Source organism: Thunnus thynnus, chromosome 7 (genome assembly GCF_963924715.1).
Source record: "Thunnus thynnus chromosome 7, fThuThy2.1, whole genome shotgun sequence".
Lineage (NCBI taxonomy): Eukaryota > Metazoa > Chordata > Actinopteri > Scombriformes > Scombridae > Thunnus > Thunnus thynnus.
In genome coordinates, this window is record NC_089523.1 from 34,490,676 (window position 1) to 34,508,628 (window position 17,953).

Genomic DNA, 17,953 nt, shown 5'->3' on the forward strand with positions numbered 1-17,953 from the left:
GGTTAGCAACGATGGGTTAGCCTAACCTGACGACGCTAAACAGAGAAATAGAGAACGGAGAAATGTCTGGGAAACACTGTAGATGGATTAATAACATATGAATATCTGATCAGGACGACATCAGCATGGCAGCGTCCACAGAGGTCAACATGAAGGTCAACATGGAGGTCAACACCATGAATGAACTGATGGCGCCTAAAAACACTGTAAATAAAATCAGAGTCATTGTCTACGGCATCAGTCAAAGGTTCTTTGTTTTTATTATTTTCTACATTGCAGATAAAACTGAAGATTTCATATTTTAGATTCGTCAGAGTCGTCACAGCGCCACGAGGTCGTCGCCTGGATGTTTTCCACCCGTGTTGAAGGAGACGCTTGTTGACGGTTTCTGTCAGATCTTCATCATCAGAGACAGTTTCATCACTGTGTTTTTTTTTACAGCTGAATCTGAAGAAACTTTCAGAGTTGTTGAAATGTTGTGGATTGACTGACCTTCATGTCTTAAAGTAATGATGGACTGTTTATAATCTGGATTACTACAGTAGTGTATTATGGGCTGTTTGCTGTATACTAACACTACCTCAGTTCAACATAACTGATGCTCTCTAACACATGAAGAAGAGAAGACTCACCTGTTAGCTGAAATATATTTTTTGTTTTATTTAGCAGTTTTTTGTTCACTACATGATTCCACGTGTGTTATTTCATAGTTTGATGTCTTCAGTTTTGTTCTACAATGTAGAAAATAGTAAAAAAATGAAGAAAAACCCTTGAATGAGCAGGTGTGTAGTGATAGTAAGACGACCGGGTCCTCGCAGTCGGCCATGTTGACTCGGAGCTGTGAGTCGTGAATCAAGCTCTAGACTTTCAACTTTTCCACCTCTGATGTCTGACAGACTGAAGACATTATTCACAAAGACAAATCTGTTCTGGTGAAACCGAGGACAAACGGCGGCGTCTCAGATGGTCGTCGTGGGGACGTTTTGGTCCTGCGGTGACATCACACTCAGCCTGCAGCTCGGGATCACATTACAGCAACAAACAGACCAGCAGAGCTTCGTCTGAACTGGTGTGACTGGAAATAATCTGCAAATATTTGAGGAGCTTCATCTCCAAACATGTGACACATTTCAACATTATATAATCATCCTCCGATAATCACTCAGTGTTTTCATACCAGACTGTGTGTCATTGATCTGATCCGGTTTCAACGTTTCCTCCTTAAACAATCAATAGAAATCCTGAGATCATCTGTGAGCGTTTCAGAGGGAATGAACTCCGTTATTCTGATAACTGATCAGTAATAATTCAGTCATTGGTGCAGCTGTCAGTGATTAAAGCTCTATGTAAAGTCCTTAAAGCTTGTTTCTCCTTCTGCTGCAGTTTATCAGCTGAGAGTCCAATACAGACATAAAACATCAGGAGAGTTAAACTCCGTAAAACTAGGTTAAACTCAGTGAAACTCATTAAAACTCAGTGAAACTCATTAAAACTCAGTGAAACTCCGTAAAACTCAGTGAAACTCAGTAAAACTCAGTGAAACTCATTAAAACTCAGTGAAACTCCGTAAAACTCAGTGAAACTCAGTGAAACTCAGTAAAACTCAGTAAAACTCATTAAAACTCAGTGAAACTCAGTGAAACTCATTAAAACTCAGTGAAACTCATTAAAACTCAGTGAAGCTCAGTAAAACTCAGTAAAACTCAGTGAAACTCATTAAAACTCAGTGAAACTCAGTAAAACTCATTAAAACTCAGTGAAACTCAGTAAAACTCAGTAAAACTCATTAAAACTCAGTGAAACTCAGTGAAACTCATTAAAACTCAGTGAAACTCAGTAAAACTCAGTAAAACTCATTAAAACTCATTAAAACGCCGTAAAACTCAGTAAAACTCCGTAAAACTCAGTGAAACTCCGTGAAACTCCGTGAAACTCTGTGAAACTCCGTAAAACTCAGTGAAACTCAGTGAAACTCAGTAAAACTCAGTAAAACTCATTAAAACTCATTAAAACGCCGTAAAACTCAGTAAAACTCTGTGAAACTCCGTGAAACTCCGTAAAACTCAGTGAAACTCAGTGAAACTCAGTAAAACTCAGTAAAACTCATTAAAACGCCGTAAAACTCAGTAAAACTCAGTAAAACTCCGTAAAACTCATTAAAACTCATTACAACCAAGTAAAACTCATTAAAACTAAGTAAAACTCATTAAAACTCAGTGAAACTCAGTGAAACTCATTAAAACTCAGTAAAACTCAGTGAAACTCATTAAAACTAAGTAAAACTCATTAAAACTAAGTAAAACTCAGTAAAACTCAGTGAAACTCAGTGAAACTCATTAAAACTCATTAAAACAAAGTAAAACTCAGTAAAACTCAGTAAAACTCCGTAAAACTCCGTAAAACTCCGTAAAACTCATTAAAACTCATTACAACTAAGTAAAACTCATTAAAACTAAGTAAAACTAAGTAAAACTCATTAAAACTCCGTAAAACTCCGTAAAACTCCGTAAAACTCAGTAAAACTCATTAAAACTCCGTAAAACTCCGTGAAACTCAGTAAAACTCATTAAAACTCCGTAAAACTCCGTAAAACTCAGTGAAACTCAGTAAAACTCAGTAAAACTCATTAAAACTCATTAAAACTCCGTAAAACTCCGTAAAACTCCGTGAAACTCAGTAAAACTCAGTAAAACTCCGTAAAACTCCGTGAAACTCCGTGAAACTCCGTGAAACTCCGTAAAACTCATTAAAACTCAGTAAAACTCAGTAAAACTCATTAAAACTCCGTAAAACTCAGTGAAACTCAGTAAAACTCAGTAAAACTCATTAAAACTCATTAAAACTCAGTAAAACTCATTAAAACTCCGTGAAACTCAGTAAAACTCAGTAAAACTCAGTAAAACTCATTAAAACTCATTAAAACTCCGTAAAACTCCGTAAAACTCAGTGAAACTCAGTAAAACTCAGTAAAACTCATTAAAACTCCGTAAAACTCAGTAAAACTCAGTGAAACTCAGTGAAACTCAGTAAAACTCCGTAAAACTCATTAAAACTCCGTAAAACTCAGTGAAACTCAGTAAAACTCAGTAAAACTCAGTAAAACTCATTAAAACTAAGTAAAACTCATTAAAACTCATTAAAACTCAGTAAAACTCATTAAAACTCCGTAAAACTCAGTGAAACTCAGTAAAACTCATTAAAACTCCGTAAAACTCAGTGAAACTCAGTAAAACTCAGTAAAACTTAGTAAAACTCATTAAAACTAAGTAAAACTCATTAAAACTCCGTAAAACTCAGTGAAACTCAGTAAAACTCAGTAAAACTTAGTAAAACTCATTAAAACTAAGTAAAACTCATTAAAACTCCGTAAAACTCAGTGAAACTCAGTAAAACTCATTAAAACTCCGTAAAACTCAGTGAAACTCAGTAAAACTCAGTAAAACTCATTAAAACTCCGTAAAACTCAGTAAAACTCAGTAAAACTCAGTGAAACTCAGTAAAACTCCGTAAAACTCATTAAAACTCCGTAAAACTCAGTGAAACTCAGTAAAACTCAGTAAAACTCAGTAAAACTCATTAAAACTAAGTAAAACTCATTAAAACTCATTAAAACTCAGTAAAACTCATTAAAACTCCGTAAAACTCAGTGAAACTCAGTAAAACTCATTAAAACTCCGTAAAACTCAGTGAAACTCAGTAAAACTCAGTAAAACTTAGTAAAACTCATTAAAACTCATTAAAACTCATTAAAACTCATTAAAACTCCGTAAAACTCAGTGAAACTCATTAAAACTCATTAAAACTCGTTAAAACTAAGTAAAACTCATTAAAACTCGTTAAAACTAAGTAAAACTCATTAAAACTAAGTAAAACTCAGTAAAACTCAGTAAAACTCAGTAAAACTCAGTAAAACTCGTTAAAACGCCGTAAAACTCATAAAAACTCAGTAAAACTCAGTAAAACTCATTAAAACTCATTAAAACGCCGTAAAACTCATTAAAACTCAGTAAAACTCATTAAAACTCCGTAAAACTCAGTGAAACTCAGTAAAACTCAGTAAAACTCAGTAAAACTCATTAAAACTAAGTAAAACTCATTAAAACTCCGTAAAACTCGGTGAAACTCCGTGAAACTCAGTAAAACTCAGTAAAACTCCGTAAAACTCAGTGAAACTCAGTAAAACTCATTAAAACTCCGTAAAACTCAGTGAAACTCATTAAAACTAAGTAAAACTCATTAAAACTCCGTAAAACTCGGTGAAACTCCGTGAAACTCAGTAAAACTCAGTAAAACTCCGTAAAACTCAGTGAAACTCATTAAAACTCATTAAAACTCGTTAAAACTAAGTAAAACTCCGTAAAACTCATTAAAACTCGTTAAAACTAAGTAAAACTCATTAAAACTCGTTAAAACTAAGTAAAACTCAGTAAAACTCAGTAAAACTCGTTAAAACTCGTTAAAACGCCGTAAAACTCATAAAAACTCAGTAAAACTCATAAAAACTCAGTAAAACTCATTAAAACGCCGTAAAACTCATTAAAACTCAGTAAAACTCAGTAAAACTAAGTAAAACTAAGTAAAACTCAGTAAAACTCAGTAAAACTCAGTAAAACTAAGTAAAACTCAGTAAAACTCAGTAAAACTCAGTAAAACTCATCAGCTGTGCTGCTGCTGCTCCTTCAGACACGTTTTTACACCTGATTTGTTCACATTTGGTCAAATTTATTCTCCAAACATGACGACTAGTTGAAACTCGTCTCCGTTCACGTCGTGTGAATGGAGACTGGAATCAGCTGTTAGCAGCTCGTCTGCAGTAACAGGATGTTGAACCGTCACTGATCACTGAGATACTGAAGGAAACCGAAACATGTGATGATTCTTTTTTTATTGGTGATGAACATCGGAGATAACGATCAATATGATAAACTGTGTTTTTATTCTTTCATGAACTTGTGACTTTGGGATCATTGCAGGTTTTAAATACTTTCGGTTGTTATGACGCAGATGATCATAATATTTTCCATCTGCTTGTCACTTAAAATAATAATCTGCAAAAAGAAATATTTATTCACTGATATTTTAATCTCTGTTTATCCTGTTTGATTGAACTTTAGCTTATTTTTTTATCTGCAATTTTATTTTACTTTTTAAATCTTATCTGTCTTTTCATTTATTTTCTTGTGTTAAGTAACAGAAATAAGATATATAAAAATATCATTTTAAATGTACAAAGAATGTGAGATTAGTCACATAGTGAAGCCTGCAGGCACATATAAGGACACAGAAACACACACTGACGTCACACACACACACACACACACACACACACACACACACACACACACACACACACACACTGTTTCCTCTTTCTCTCCATCATTCCTGACATTTTTCCTTCTCTCTCCTAAAACCAAGCCTCCGTTTCCTCGTCTCGTCTCTGCTGAACTTTTTCCTTCTTATTTTCACTTCGCTGGTTTCCAAACATCTCGCCAAAGGATTTTCAGAATAAAACGAGCCAACTGGCACATTTACAGAAATGTTGATTAATGTGCTTTTATCCTGATAAATAAAAAAAAATGTACTTTCTCTGTGGTCTGACTGTATTTTTATCCTCTGCAGTAACAACCTGATAAAAATAAAAATGAAGGATTTTATGACGCAGTTGTGTGTGTTTCTTCTTCATGTCATTTAGTTTAGAGACGGTTTTATTCTGTTAAACATCCTGAAGACATGAACACTAAAACTCTGATTTTATTCTATTTAAAATCACATTTTTTATGTATTTTATTCTCCACTTGATTCTCATTAAGTTCTGCTTCATGTTTACTGGACTAAATGAGGCTTTAAAACACTGAGAGAAGCTTAAATGTAGTATTTATATATTTTATCTTTATTGTGGGTTTTTATATCCAGACAGCAGTCACGTCATCACTGACACTTCTACACGTTTATATATTAATACACTGCTGATAAAGAAACAGCTTCATCTGATTTATTTATAGATAATCAGACACAGACTCATCCTGAGTTTGAACAGGAGCTTGTCTGACTGTTGCAACATGAAAAACATCACGTAAAAAGGTGAGTTATTGATCACAAACTGATCATTTTTCAAGTAAAAGATCCAAATATTCTTCCAGCTTGTCAAAAAGTGATGAGTTGCTGTTTTTCTTCATCATGACTGACAGTAAGACGACCGCCGAGAAATGAACGTCAGATTTAATCAATAAGGAAATGAATGATCAGTTGCATTTATTTAGCAGCTGCTTCAAAACTGTCCCATTACATTAATGCACATCTGCCAGCCAATCACAAGTGAGAATTATGAGCGGCCACAGTGTAAGAACATGTGATATATGTATTGATAATGTATTGATAGATTAGAGTCCATCGTTACTCTTCTAAACGTCTCATGTTGTTTTAACCGACAGTCCGAGATAATACGCGATGATCGAAATTGTTGCAGATTAATTTTCTGTCAATTAACCGTTGCAGCTCTAAACAACAGAGATCAAATATGACGCAGTAATTAAACCTGCAACATCAGAAACAAGTGGTGAACATTAACTCACGTCGTCATTCATGTGGAGTCGTGTTTCTCTTTTAGCTGTTTTTACTCTCTACGAACTCCTGAAGGAAACATCTGGCTCTTTAGCTGCTAAATGCTCCACTATGTTCACCAGCTAGTCTACAGCTAACTGAGCAGCGGCTTTTTACAGCTTTGTCTCTCTGAAAACGACGCTATGAGACGCTGAGAGTGAACCAGAACAGTAAAGTTGCAGCCGGACAGATAAACAATGAGCTGAAACTCACTATAAAGCTCCGAAACCACTACGAACCACAACCAACACGTTACTACACAGATCAGACTGTTTATAAGAACATCAATTATAGTCAGTACATTTACTCAAGTACTGTACTGAAGTACAGTTTAGAGGTACTTGTACTTTACTTGAGTATTTCCATGTGATGCTACTTTCTACATTTCAGAGGGAAATATTGTACTTTCTACTCCACTACATTTATTTGACAGCTTAAGTTACTTTTCAGATGAAGATTTGACACAATGGATAATATAACAAGCTTTTAAAATACAACACATTGTTAAAGATGAAACCAGTGGTTTCCAACCTTTTTGTCTTTTGACGTCTTACAAAAAGCAGTGTGTAGTCGGGGTCACATTTCACATGTCTATGAGTTGTTAACAGCTCCACCAAATAGTGATTTTTCCCTCTAAACTTCTCACATGCTTTCATTTCAATAAATGTTCAAATGATCCAATATTTCAGCAAAAATCAAAGATTAGAGAAAAAGTCCAAAAACTGAAAACAGATTTGTGTATCAGAACTTTGTTTTTTCTTCTTTCCTCTCCCATTAATCATCTCACCACCCCTCAGATTTATCTGCTGACCCTTTGGAGGGGCCCGACCCCTAGGTTGGGAACCACTGGACTAAACTAGCTAACTGTATATAAAGTAGTGTAAACTAGCTCCACCTCCAGCAGCTACAACAGTAACATGCTGCTCTAACACTGATGCTTCACTATTAATAATCTAATGATGTCATATATAATAATATATCAGTCAGAGGGACCAAACCACTACTTTTACTGCAATACTTTAACTACATCAAGCTCATAATACTTATGTACTTTTACTGCAATACTTTAACTACATCAAGCTCATAATACTTATGTACTTTTACTGCAATACTTTAACTACATCAAGCTCATAATACTTATGTACTTTTACTGCAATACTTTAACTACATCAAGCTCATAATACTTATGTACTTTTACTGCAATACTTTAACTACATCAAGCTCATAATACTTATGTACTTTTACTGCAATACTTTAACTACATCAAGCTCATAATACTTATGTACTTTTACTGCAATACTTTAACTACATCAAGCTCATAATACTTATGTACTTTTACTGCAATACTTTAACTACATCAAGCTCATAATACTTATGTACTTTTACTGCAATACTTTAACTACATCAACTCATAATACTTATGTACTTTTACTGCAATACTTTAACTACATCAAGCTCATAATACTTATGTACTTTTACTGCAATACTTTAACTACATCAAGCTCATAATACTTATGTACTTTTACTGCAATACTTTAACTACATCAAGCTCATAATACTTATGTACTTTTACTGCAGTAAAGTATCTCAGCTGCATTACAGCAGATTTAAAGTTAAAGTGCAGTTTTTGTTTGTTTTCAGGGCAGCAGGGTGGATATTTGAGGAAATCTGAGAGATGACTGAACAATCATGAGTGTGTTTCCATGACGACCTTTGACCTCGATCTCTGATCTGCAGTCAGTAATAATAGCCTGGTTGATAACGTCACAGTCTACGTCACGAGCAGCTTTCTTACCGTTTCTCTGTGAGTTTCTTCGTCTCCTCAGAAAAACACAGACGTCAGTTTCAGTCCTGAAACAGCGACAAACTTTGGACGATTTAAACGCGGTTCAGGTCCTGACTCATCACAATAATCCACTTTGGAATCTGGTCTGGTTTTTAAAGTCCTGTCGGAGGGTTCAGATCCCGGAGGAGACCTGGATCTGCAGTGATGGTTCGTCTCTCGTCTGTCCTGCTCTGCTGCTACTGCCTCCTCTAGCCCCACCCACATCCTCTCGTATGACTCAAGCCTACTTCCTGTCTGTCGTCATGCCGACCCCCCGATGGAGGAGGGGAGGGCGGGGGCGGGGGCGGGGGGGGGGGGGGGGGGGGGGGGGGGGGGGGGTGAGGAGGGGATTTCGGAGAACCAACACAGAAGAAGAAGAAGACAACGAACAAGGAGACGTCTTTAAAACCACTAAACGTCCAGAGAGAGAGTGAACAAACACACATGTACACTACACACACACACACACACACACACACACACTAATGAATGACAGCTGTAGTTTATGAGAAGATAACAGCGTCACACACTGCTATAAATACACTCAGTCACATGTACACAATCTGATCATTACACACACACACACACACACACACACACACACACACACACACACACACACACACACAGCCCCACCCTGCTGTTAAACAGCCTGGAGTCTCTATAAATACACATCAAAGACATTTACAGGAAGTTCAGCAGGAGAAGTTTCCTCTCTGACTGTTCAGTGACTTTAACTCTGAGAAAGTTTTATTATACGAGGACCAATCAGAGTCCAGTAAACTATATATAAACTATATATATATATATATATATATATATATATATATATAGTTTTATGTATACATTCATGTAACGGGACAGAGTGCACAGTAAACTCACACATTTCTCTGTTCTGTGTTTCTCTGTTTAGCATCTTCAGGCTAGGCTAACCTATTGTTGCTAACTTTGGAGCTAACCTCCTTCACTTTTCCAGCATTTGGGGACCAATGAGAATTCAGTCGGACGAGAACATATCGACCAGCTAATCGACCAGCAGACTGCAGCACTAGTGTTGTTTTCATTCTTTGTTTAGTGAGATTAAAACACATACTGACTTTGTAAGTGTCTTGTTACTGTAAAGGCTGTTTGTTGTTTGTTGTATTTGTATCAAATGTTTTACTGACTGTAGATCTACTGTGGAAACTTGTTGTTGTTGTTGTTGTTGTTGTTGTTGTTGTTGTTGTTATCATTAGAGGTAGTTTTATTGTTGCTGATTCATTGTTTTTTTGGTTGGTTTGTTGCCGTCTTGGGTTTTATCATCAGTACTGTTTGAGTTCTCTCAGGACGCTGCAGCTCATCTTCATCACAGTCATCTTCACCAATATTATATTCAATAATACAAAAGTCAGAACACTGTCTCTGTTCATGTATTGATCAGTATTAAATGATCAGCAGCTGTTCCAGCGTCAGCATCCCATTCAGAAAAACTCAACGAACCCGACGGGTGACGTCACGCCTTGCTACATCTCGCCATGCCTCACCACGCCTCGCTACGCCTCACCACGCCTCGCTACGCCTCGCCACGCCTTGCTACGCCTCGCCACGCCTCGCCATGCCTCGCTACGCCTCGCTACACCTCACCACGCCTCGCCACGCCTCGCTACGCCTCACCACGCCTCGCCATGCCTCGCTACGTTTCGCTACGCCTCACCACGCCTCGCCATGCCTCGCTACGTTTCGCTACGCCTCACCACGCCTCGCCATGCCTTGCTACGCCTCGCTACGCCTCGCCATGCCTCGCTATGTCTCGAGTTTAAAGTCTACAGTCGCTGTTGTTCTGTCCAGTAGAAACATGTGGCTTCGCGTCACAGAGACCAAAAACAACCATTAACTTCAGACTGGTCTCCCGGGACGACGGCGACCAGCTGCTCCTCACATCTCCCAAAACATCACAGCTGATTTCCCAAACAGGTGTCGTTCAGATGAAACCACATGTTGGAAATCTAAATGTTTGACTTTCTCATCTGAAAGAATAATTAAACTTCATCAACAGTCTGAGGATGAACATCATTAAAAACAGCCAGGCTGGTGTGAAATGCATTCTGGGATACCTGGCTTTATGTGTGTGTGACTTCACATCTTTCTATAATAATTTGTGGTTTTCATTGTAAAGGAACAGATGAGTTCATGTCCCGTCAGTGACTGTCTGCAGACTCACGGTGAAGCTGTTGTTGAAGTTCTTGGTGCTGGACTCGGCCACGCTGGCGTCCGTCAGGTCCACCTCATCGAAGATGATCGACTGCAGAGACCAGACGCAAACACACACGTAGACATCAATCAGCTGATTGAACATCACCAATTATTCTGATAATCTAATTAGTCACTTGTAAAGAAAAAAACACTCAAATTTTCTGATTCCAGCTTCTTAAATGTGAATATTTCCTGGTGTCTTTAGTTCTTAATGACAGTAAACTGACATCTGTCATCTCTGGAAACATTGACCTGCAGTAACCTTTCCTGTCCTCCACCCGTCCTCCACCCATCCTCCACCCGTCCTCCCCCATCCTCCCCCATCCTCCCCCGTCCTCTCCCCGTCCTCCACCCGTCCACCACCCATCCACCACCCTCTATGTGAGCAGACAGTCACCTTGGCGGTCTGGGCGTAGTACAGCGTCCTTCCTCTCAGTTTGAAGTATCGTCTCTTCCAGCGCTGGAAGGAGTTGGTTTGTTTCAGCAGGTTTCCCTCCTTCAGCACCGTCTGCAACACACAGATTTAAACGTTTAACTGCACAGAAGAACAAGTTTCTGTCCTGAAACAGTCACTAAAATCATCAACGTCACGTCTGATCGCGGATCCTTCTGGACTCATGAAGCTCCACACAAACAAAGCCGACCTTCAGCAGCCGTCAGGTGGAGAAAAACACTAAATAATCCTCCAGTTTCTCTGAAACTGGTTCCTGGAAACGCTCGACTGTAATCGTCTTGTGATGAAGGCGACAATAGAAGCCATTCATCTGTACGCTAAAACTGAGGAGGAGGAGGAGGAGGAGGAATGTCAACAGGAAGTACAGTAAACATGAACAATAAACACAAACATAAGAAAGACTGTGTAAATAAAGTGAATAAACAGTTAACAGTGTAACATTATAATCTAGATTTGTTTACAGAGAGCAGACACATTAAACTTCTATATGAAACTTACATGTTATATTTACATTGTTCTATTTGTCGGCTGTATTTCTGTTGAAATGTGTTAGTTTCTTGTTTAACAACGTGAACATGTGTGAAGTGAAGCTGCGACTGTCAGTCGATCAGTTTTATTAGTAATGAATCTGTTCTTATTTTATCAATGAAGCAACAATAAACTTATAAAACATTACAACATGCAGACTGGTTTGACTGGGAGGAAGCTGCCCAGTTCAGCCACAATCTGCCTCCACTGGAGTTAAGCTCCTTGCTCCTTGCTGGAGGGCACTCCGGCAGTGGTAATGGTGGGTTTATCCTACTGGTCCGGGTCTGAACCAGCATCAAACCTTTAAGCTCCTGTTTGCCACCAAAAACCAAAACTTATTCAATTTACTACGAATTTAAGACAAAGAAAAGCAGCAAATTCAAGAATCTAAAACAAACTTTTTTATTTGAAAACTTATTTAAACTATTAATCGGTTCTGAAAACAGCTGCTGATTGATTCTCTGTCGATCATTTTCATCGTTTTAAACTCTCGTTAAAACGTCTTCTGACTGAGCAGAAATATCTCGTTATTTCCCACATGACTCATTTTTCATGTTTTGTTCTCAGACTGTGAAATTTCCCAAAACAGGAGCTTTAAATAGAAACGCAGCAGCTTCGGGCCAAACTCTTCCTGTGACTCTGCGTTCACATCCACGTCACACTGAACCCAGCTGCTGCTGCCTTCAGGGACCGGCGGAAATATCACCGCTCAGTAAACAGAACTCTACAAAAACTACAAAACCACAGTTACTGTTATTTCACACTTTCTGTATATTTATTTATCTTCATCATTTCAAGTTTACATTGGTTGTGCTTTATTTTAATTTTGTACAAAGTTATAACATTTTAAATATGTTGAGTTATTTCATCTGCTCTCAAAGTTGAGTAAACTCTTCTATAATCTTCTGAGCTCTACTGTTAACCTCGTGTCTAGACAGCGAACGCGTCACACGTGTTTTTCACGCTGTCGTATGAGAAGCTGACGGTGTCCTCCCCTCCCTGGGCTCCTCCCCCCCATGGCCATATTCATTCAAATTAATTAATATTAACTCAAATTAATATGAATTAATATAAATATCTAATTATTTAACACATTTTACTGTTATTGTGGCTGCCACTGCCGCCACAGTAACACTAACAAACCAGACTATCATTATTACTGTATGTTGTTGTATTATTATTATTATAATAATTATTAGCTCTCTCTCACTTCTTCCCTCTCGCCCCTAATCAATCCATATTGCTTAGTTGCTCTTTACGTTTATTATGTTTTTCATTGTAATATGATGTTGTCATTGTTGTTGTTTGTCATTCTTTTTGGTTTATTTGTTTGTTTATTTGCTTGATTTGTCTTTTGTTTGTTGTTTTGTTCTTTCCACTATGTCTCCTTAACTGTATCACTAATAAAAGTTTTTTTAAGAAGACGTTTTTCACATATGCGTCACATGTAACAGATGTGCTCTGATGTTCATCTACGCAGGTCACGTCTCAGAGGCGAAACCCACCTGAAGCGTTCATTTACACTTGACCTACGCTCAACACTGCACCTGAACGCCTCCAGACGGAGCACTCACACCTCGTTGCCAAATTTCGGTACCTTGAAGGTTTTGTTGTTAATTGAAATAAATATTGATAAGATTCGTTACGAGCCTGTCGTAAAGCTTAGACTCATTTCAGCAGTCCTCACGTTTTACGACATGCGTTACCACGGCGTAAAGCATTTAGTTTGACAGTTCGCCGCCATCTTGACTGATCTGCTTTCTACTGAACTCTTCTAGTTGCACATGTATGTTGAGCTCTTCTTTGTGCTGTATCTTATGCATTAATAATAATAATAATTTATTCATCTGTAACTGTCCTAAATTAAAGCAATATTGGATGAATATAAACTGAAGAATTTCACAGCAGCTTTTCTCAAAAATTGCGATAAATTTGATCTTTTTGCAGTAAAATTGAGGGAAAAACTGCAATCAAAGTAAAATAATGTGATTTATTTAAACTGCTGCCAGTGAAGAGTCATATTAATAATATATATTAACATATTAATAACTTCCTGCATATTTCAGCTCTAATGTTTCATGTATTTTCTGAACATGAGAACCATCAGGACTCAAAGTTCTATAACACAGAAAATACTGTGTTGAGTTCCATTTATAACCTTTATTAAATAAACTTTCAGCTCAACATCAGCAGCAAATAAAATCATCAATAATGTTATTACAATAAATCGATTATGTCCGTCTTTGCTTGTGTTCTTCTGACTGAGTTCAGATTAAATGAAGAACAAAGTTCAGCTGATGTATGAAACGATTCCTTCTGAATTCCTGCTGAACGTTTATTTCAAGCAGAAAAGTTGTTGTAATTCAGCAAAACTGCAAAATACTGCAGAGATTTATTAAATTTGTGTTAATTATTGGGATCATAAAAGCTTGTTTTCCAGCAGAGACTGACTGGACTCGTCTCACATGTTACTGATCGTTTTAACACTGAAAACATGTTTCTAGTTGATCAGTTTTAATTATTTAAGAGAACAAAATATATACATATATAATATATAATTTATGAACAAAATAAATATGAAACACCAAAGAATAAACATGTTATTGAAAGACTTTTTAAACTTTGTATTAATTGTCGCAGGTTTGTTATTTATGAACGGTTGAATTGTTCTCAAACTGTTTGATTTTGATATTTTTTGTTGTCGCTCTTCAGCCAATGAGAACGCAGCGCTGCAACGAGAGCGTTGTTCCAACTGGAGAGAAATCCATTAATCCATCAGAGAAAGAAAAGTCAGAATACTGTCATCACATGTTTCACTCTTGTTAAGTTTTCTTGTATGTTTTGCCTTTGAGGTCTTTGTATTGTGAAACGTGTTGGAACAACTGTGCAGCTGCTGTTTGCATCCAGCTGATTAGTTCTTGATAAAAGTCCGTCAGAGCAAACTGCAGCTCTTTACTAGTCTGTTCACCTGTTGAATCAGCTGCTGTGTCGGGTTGGAATGAAACGCTGCGTGTTCGTCACCCTACAAACACCAGTTTGCAGCAGGCGTCCATGTTTTCCAGAGCAGATGCACTGGGACACATTTAGATTGGAAGTCAGGAATATCGACTTCTGACTCACAATGGATTGCACAGGTCCTGAATCACCAAAACAATATTGATCCAGGTTCTTGTCATTAGTGAAAGCAGCTAATGCATGAAACATTTATAACAAGGAAATTAATTATTCTAAGAAAAATACACCTCATGAGACATTAAACCTGTCAGGACTGCACACAAACTGTCATTTGGAAACAGGGACAAAGACTTTTCTGCCTGTGTTCGACATCAAACCGCTAAAAAAAACTTTACAGAAGTGTATGATAAAGTTTTAAACCGCATTCACTGTTCAGTTTGCAAGTGAAGACGCTTCACCGCAGTGATACAGGTATTTCCGAGCTTTTTACAGGCACTTTAAGGCAACATAGCCACTACAACTGATAACCTTAAGTGAAGTTTAACAAACCGCTTTAAATGCAGTTTCATGTGTTATATGTTAAAATTACAATCGTAAACCGTGCTGAGTGTTTGATGAAGGTAGCGACTCACTAATTAGCGACATTTCTGTTAAACTGAACGTTGAAATGAACATAATCTAACATGATAAACCTTCAGCCGGAGGACCGTTATGTCTCGTAAAGCGGGACGTCTCGCTAACACCGAACAACACAAACCACCCCCCACCCCCCCTCCCCGACCCGAGGTCACCCCGGACTGCAGCCCACCTCGGCAGGGTGGGCGGCAGTAGGAAACGTCGGGGCTTTCCACCGGGCCTACGACCCTCCGGCTAGCATCGTTAGCCAGGTTAGCCTAGCATTAAACTACCGGCGCTGCAAAGAAACAACATTTCCCCTGAATGTGTGTTATATTTACATTTATTACCGCCATTTGCGGTTAATTTTCTACCGACTTAAAGCCTGAATTTACTTTAGACACTACTTTGCTCGTGGTTTTAATTTTCTTAGCTGGCAGCTACACATCACGGCTGGATAAATGCAAATTACATAAAAACTACACTTCAAAGTCACGGTCTTTAAATATGCTTTAACCAGAAATTTCACCAGAATCAAGTGTTTGTTAATTATAATCCAGGTAATTTAATTGATCGGGACTGTTAGTGTAGCAGCTGTGGCCCTCACCGCAAAATGTGCAGCTCGCAGGCACAGATCTGATTTTTATTTCAGTTGCTCTTTAAGAAATGTGCGCAAAGTCAAAACAAGTGATTGGTTCCTTTCACGGTTCAATAGCATCCTGTCTTCTATTCGGCATAATCAAAATCCACCAAGCAGCACAGATTTTAATTAAACTGCCCTTTCTTTAAAAGCTTCACAGTGCTGCCGACCGCAGTGAGAAGCGGAGGAAGAGGATGTGGTAAAAAGTGTCAAACCGGTTTTAAAAGGTCAAGTATTATAAACACACATTATATTCGGGTTGTTTGTTTTATGCCGAATATAAAACGGGCTCCTGTGGATTCGGACAATGTCTAAGCTGATATTGTATTTTGTATGTTGTTTGTCCGTTGAGGAGGGGAATATAAAACTGAGATTTTTTCATGGAGTTTGGCGCATCGTTCTCGCCCTGGAGGAGGACGGTGTGTCTCGGGGCTCTGTGTGGCCCTCCCCCGCTGAATGAAAACAGCCGCTGAGCAGAGCTCATGTGCGGGAATAAAAGCGGGATTTAACCGCTCTGTACCTTGCTGCGGATCTGGCCGGACGTGGACACTTTCCGAATGAGTTTCTGCGGAGTTCCGGGCTCCTGTTCCGGCTCGCTGTCCGACGACTCGTCCGGGCACCGGGCCGCGGCGGACTCCGGTCCCCCTGCCTCCGCCATCCTGCCATCAGAGCCCGGGGGAGGACCAGGGGAGGGAGCGCCCCCCAGCGGCGGGGACCGGACAGCGCACAGGAGGGGATGAGAGGGGTGCTTACTGACCTCTGGTGGTCAAAACGGGTTATTACAACAAAACACATGGTCACTTAATTAACTTTTATATAAAATAAACCGAAAAAATATAAAATAAAATAAAATAAAATTAGATTGAATTAAGTAAAATAAAATAAAGTAAAGTGAAATAGAATGTCTTTTAATTTCAGCTGAAATTAAATGAACTCATTTATGTGTAAGTCAGAAAAGCTGCTCACACTAATTTGATTTGATATCCTTTAAGAACAGTGATCATACAGCATTTTATGTATCCAGAGAGCAAATATGAATATTGTGTGTTAGTCCGTGCAGTCTTGAATGGAGGAGCGATCATCATTTTTTTCATTTTCATTTTTTTATTTCTAGTTTATTTCATTTTAATTATTTTAGAAACAAAAATTGTTTTTTTATGGCTTCTCAGACAGTTTGAAGAAGTAAAACGTCCACAGATTTTAGAGAAACATCTGAAAAATAAACTGAATTGTGTTATTTCCTCCTCCAGTAATCATCTCAGGACGGCCTCCAACTATAAACCACCAAGAAACAAAGTTCAGAGAGATTTATTGATGTTATATTGTTCTCAAAAACCTGAGAAATACAGTTAGTCCCTGATGATCACTGTGTCTGTGACCGTGTGTAGAAAGACTTTGCTTTAGCTTCTTATTTAAAAAAACAAAACTAATCTTTTGTTCTTAACAAAGGCAGAACCACAGATTTAGATTTCCAGGATGTTTGTTAAAAGCAAATAAAACAGAGCTGTGACAGGAAGCAGGATGACGCTCGAGGTCAGTCAGAGAGCATGTGTGTGTGTGTGTGTGTGTGTGTGTGTGTGTGTGTGTGTGTTCAGAAACAGGGTCAGCACAGGGGTGTAGACTGGGATCACTGGGATCCAGTTTCACCTCCAGTTCATGTTTTTGTAGGAAACCAGCAGGAAGTATCACAGAGACATTTGTACTTTTATACTTGTGAGGACCCTCACTGATATAACACATCCCCGAGCCCCCGAGCCCAACATGAACCTAATTCTAACCTTTCATTCATTCATTCATTCATTCATTCATTCATTGAACCTGATGGTCCAATGACAGCAGATTTTTCTCTTTTGCATGGAAGCTTTGTAGATACAAGACATAAAATATACAAAACTGCAACAGATTAAAACATTTTTTAATTCACATCTGTTTTTAATTTTTCCACTATTGTTTTAATTTTTAATTTTAATTATAATTTTTTTTGTAAACTTTGAAATTTCCCCAAGTGTGTGACTTCTGCCACATAAATAAACTTGCCTTTTCTTGCCTAAAAGAATAATTAAAAGATCAATAAATAAATCTGCCGACAACAATACGCGATAAC

The 17,953-nt window shown here is 38.0% G+C and overlaps 1 protein-coding gene across 4 annotated transcripts in view; it reads right to left on the reverse strand.

The window, feature by feature from the left end:
* The window catches only part of LOC137186611 (diacylglycerol kinase delta-like), a 41,784-nt gene extending 25,253 nt beyond the window's left edge, over positions 1-16,531 (reverse strand). For 2 of the 4 annotated variants that reach the window (XM_067595671.1, XM_067595670.1), the window contains exons 1-3: positions 16,370-16,531; positions 11,055-11,165; positions 10,626-10,706 (exon numbers count right to left, since the gene is read on the reverse strand). In XM_067595671.1, coding sequence (XP_067451772.1) covers positions 10,626-10,706; positions 11,055-11,165; positions 16,370-16,507 — 330 coding nt within the window. In that variant the 5' untranslated portion in view covers positions 16,508-16,531. Of the gene's footprint in view, positions 1-1,177; positions 1,453-8,395; positions 8,628-10,625; positions 10,707-11,054; positions 11,166-16,369 lie in introns of those variants that run through there. The other 2 variants (XM_067595673.1, XM_067595672.1) reach the window with 2 other exon arrangements.
* Positions 16,532-17,953: the final 1,422 nt, after the last annotated feature.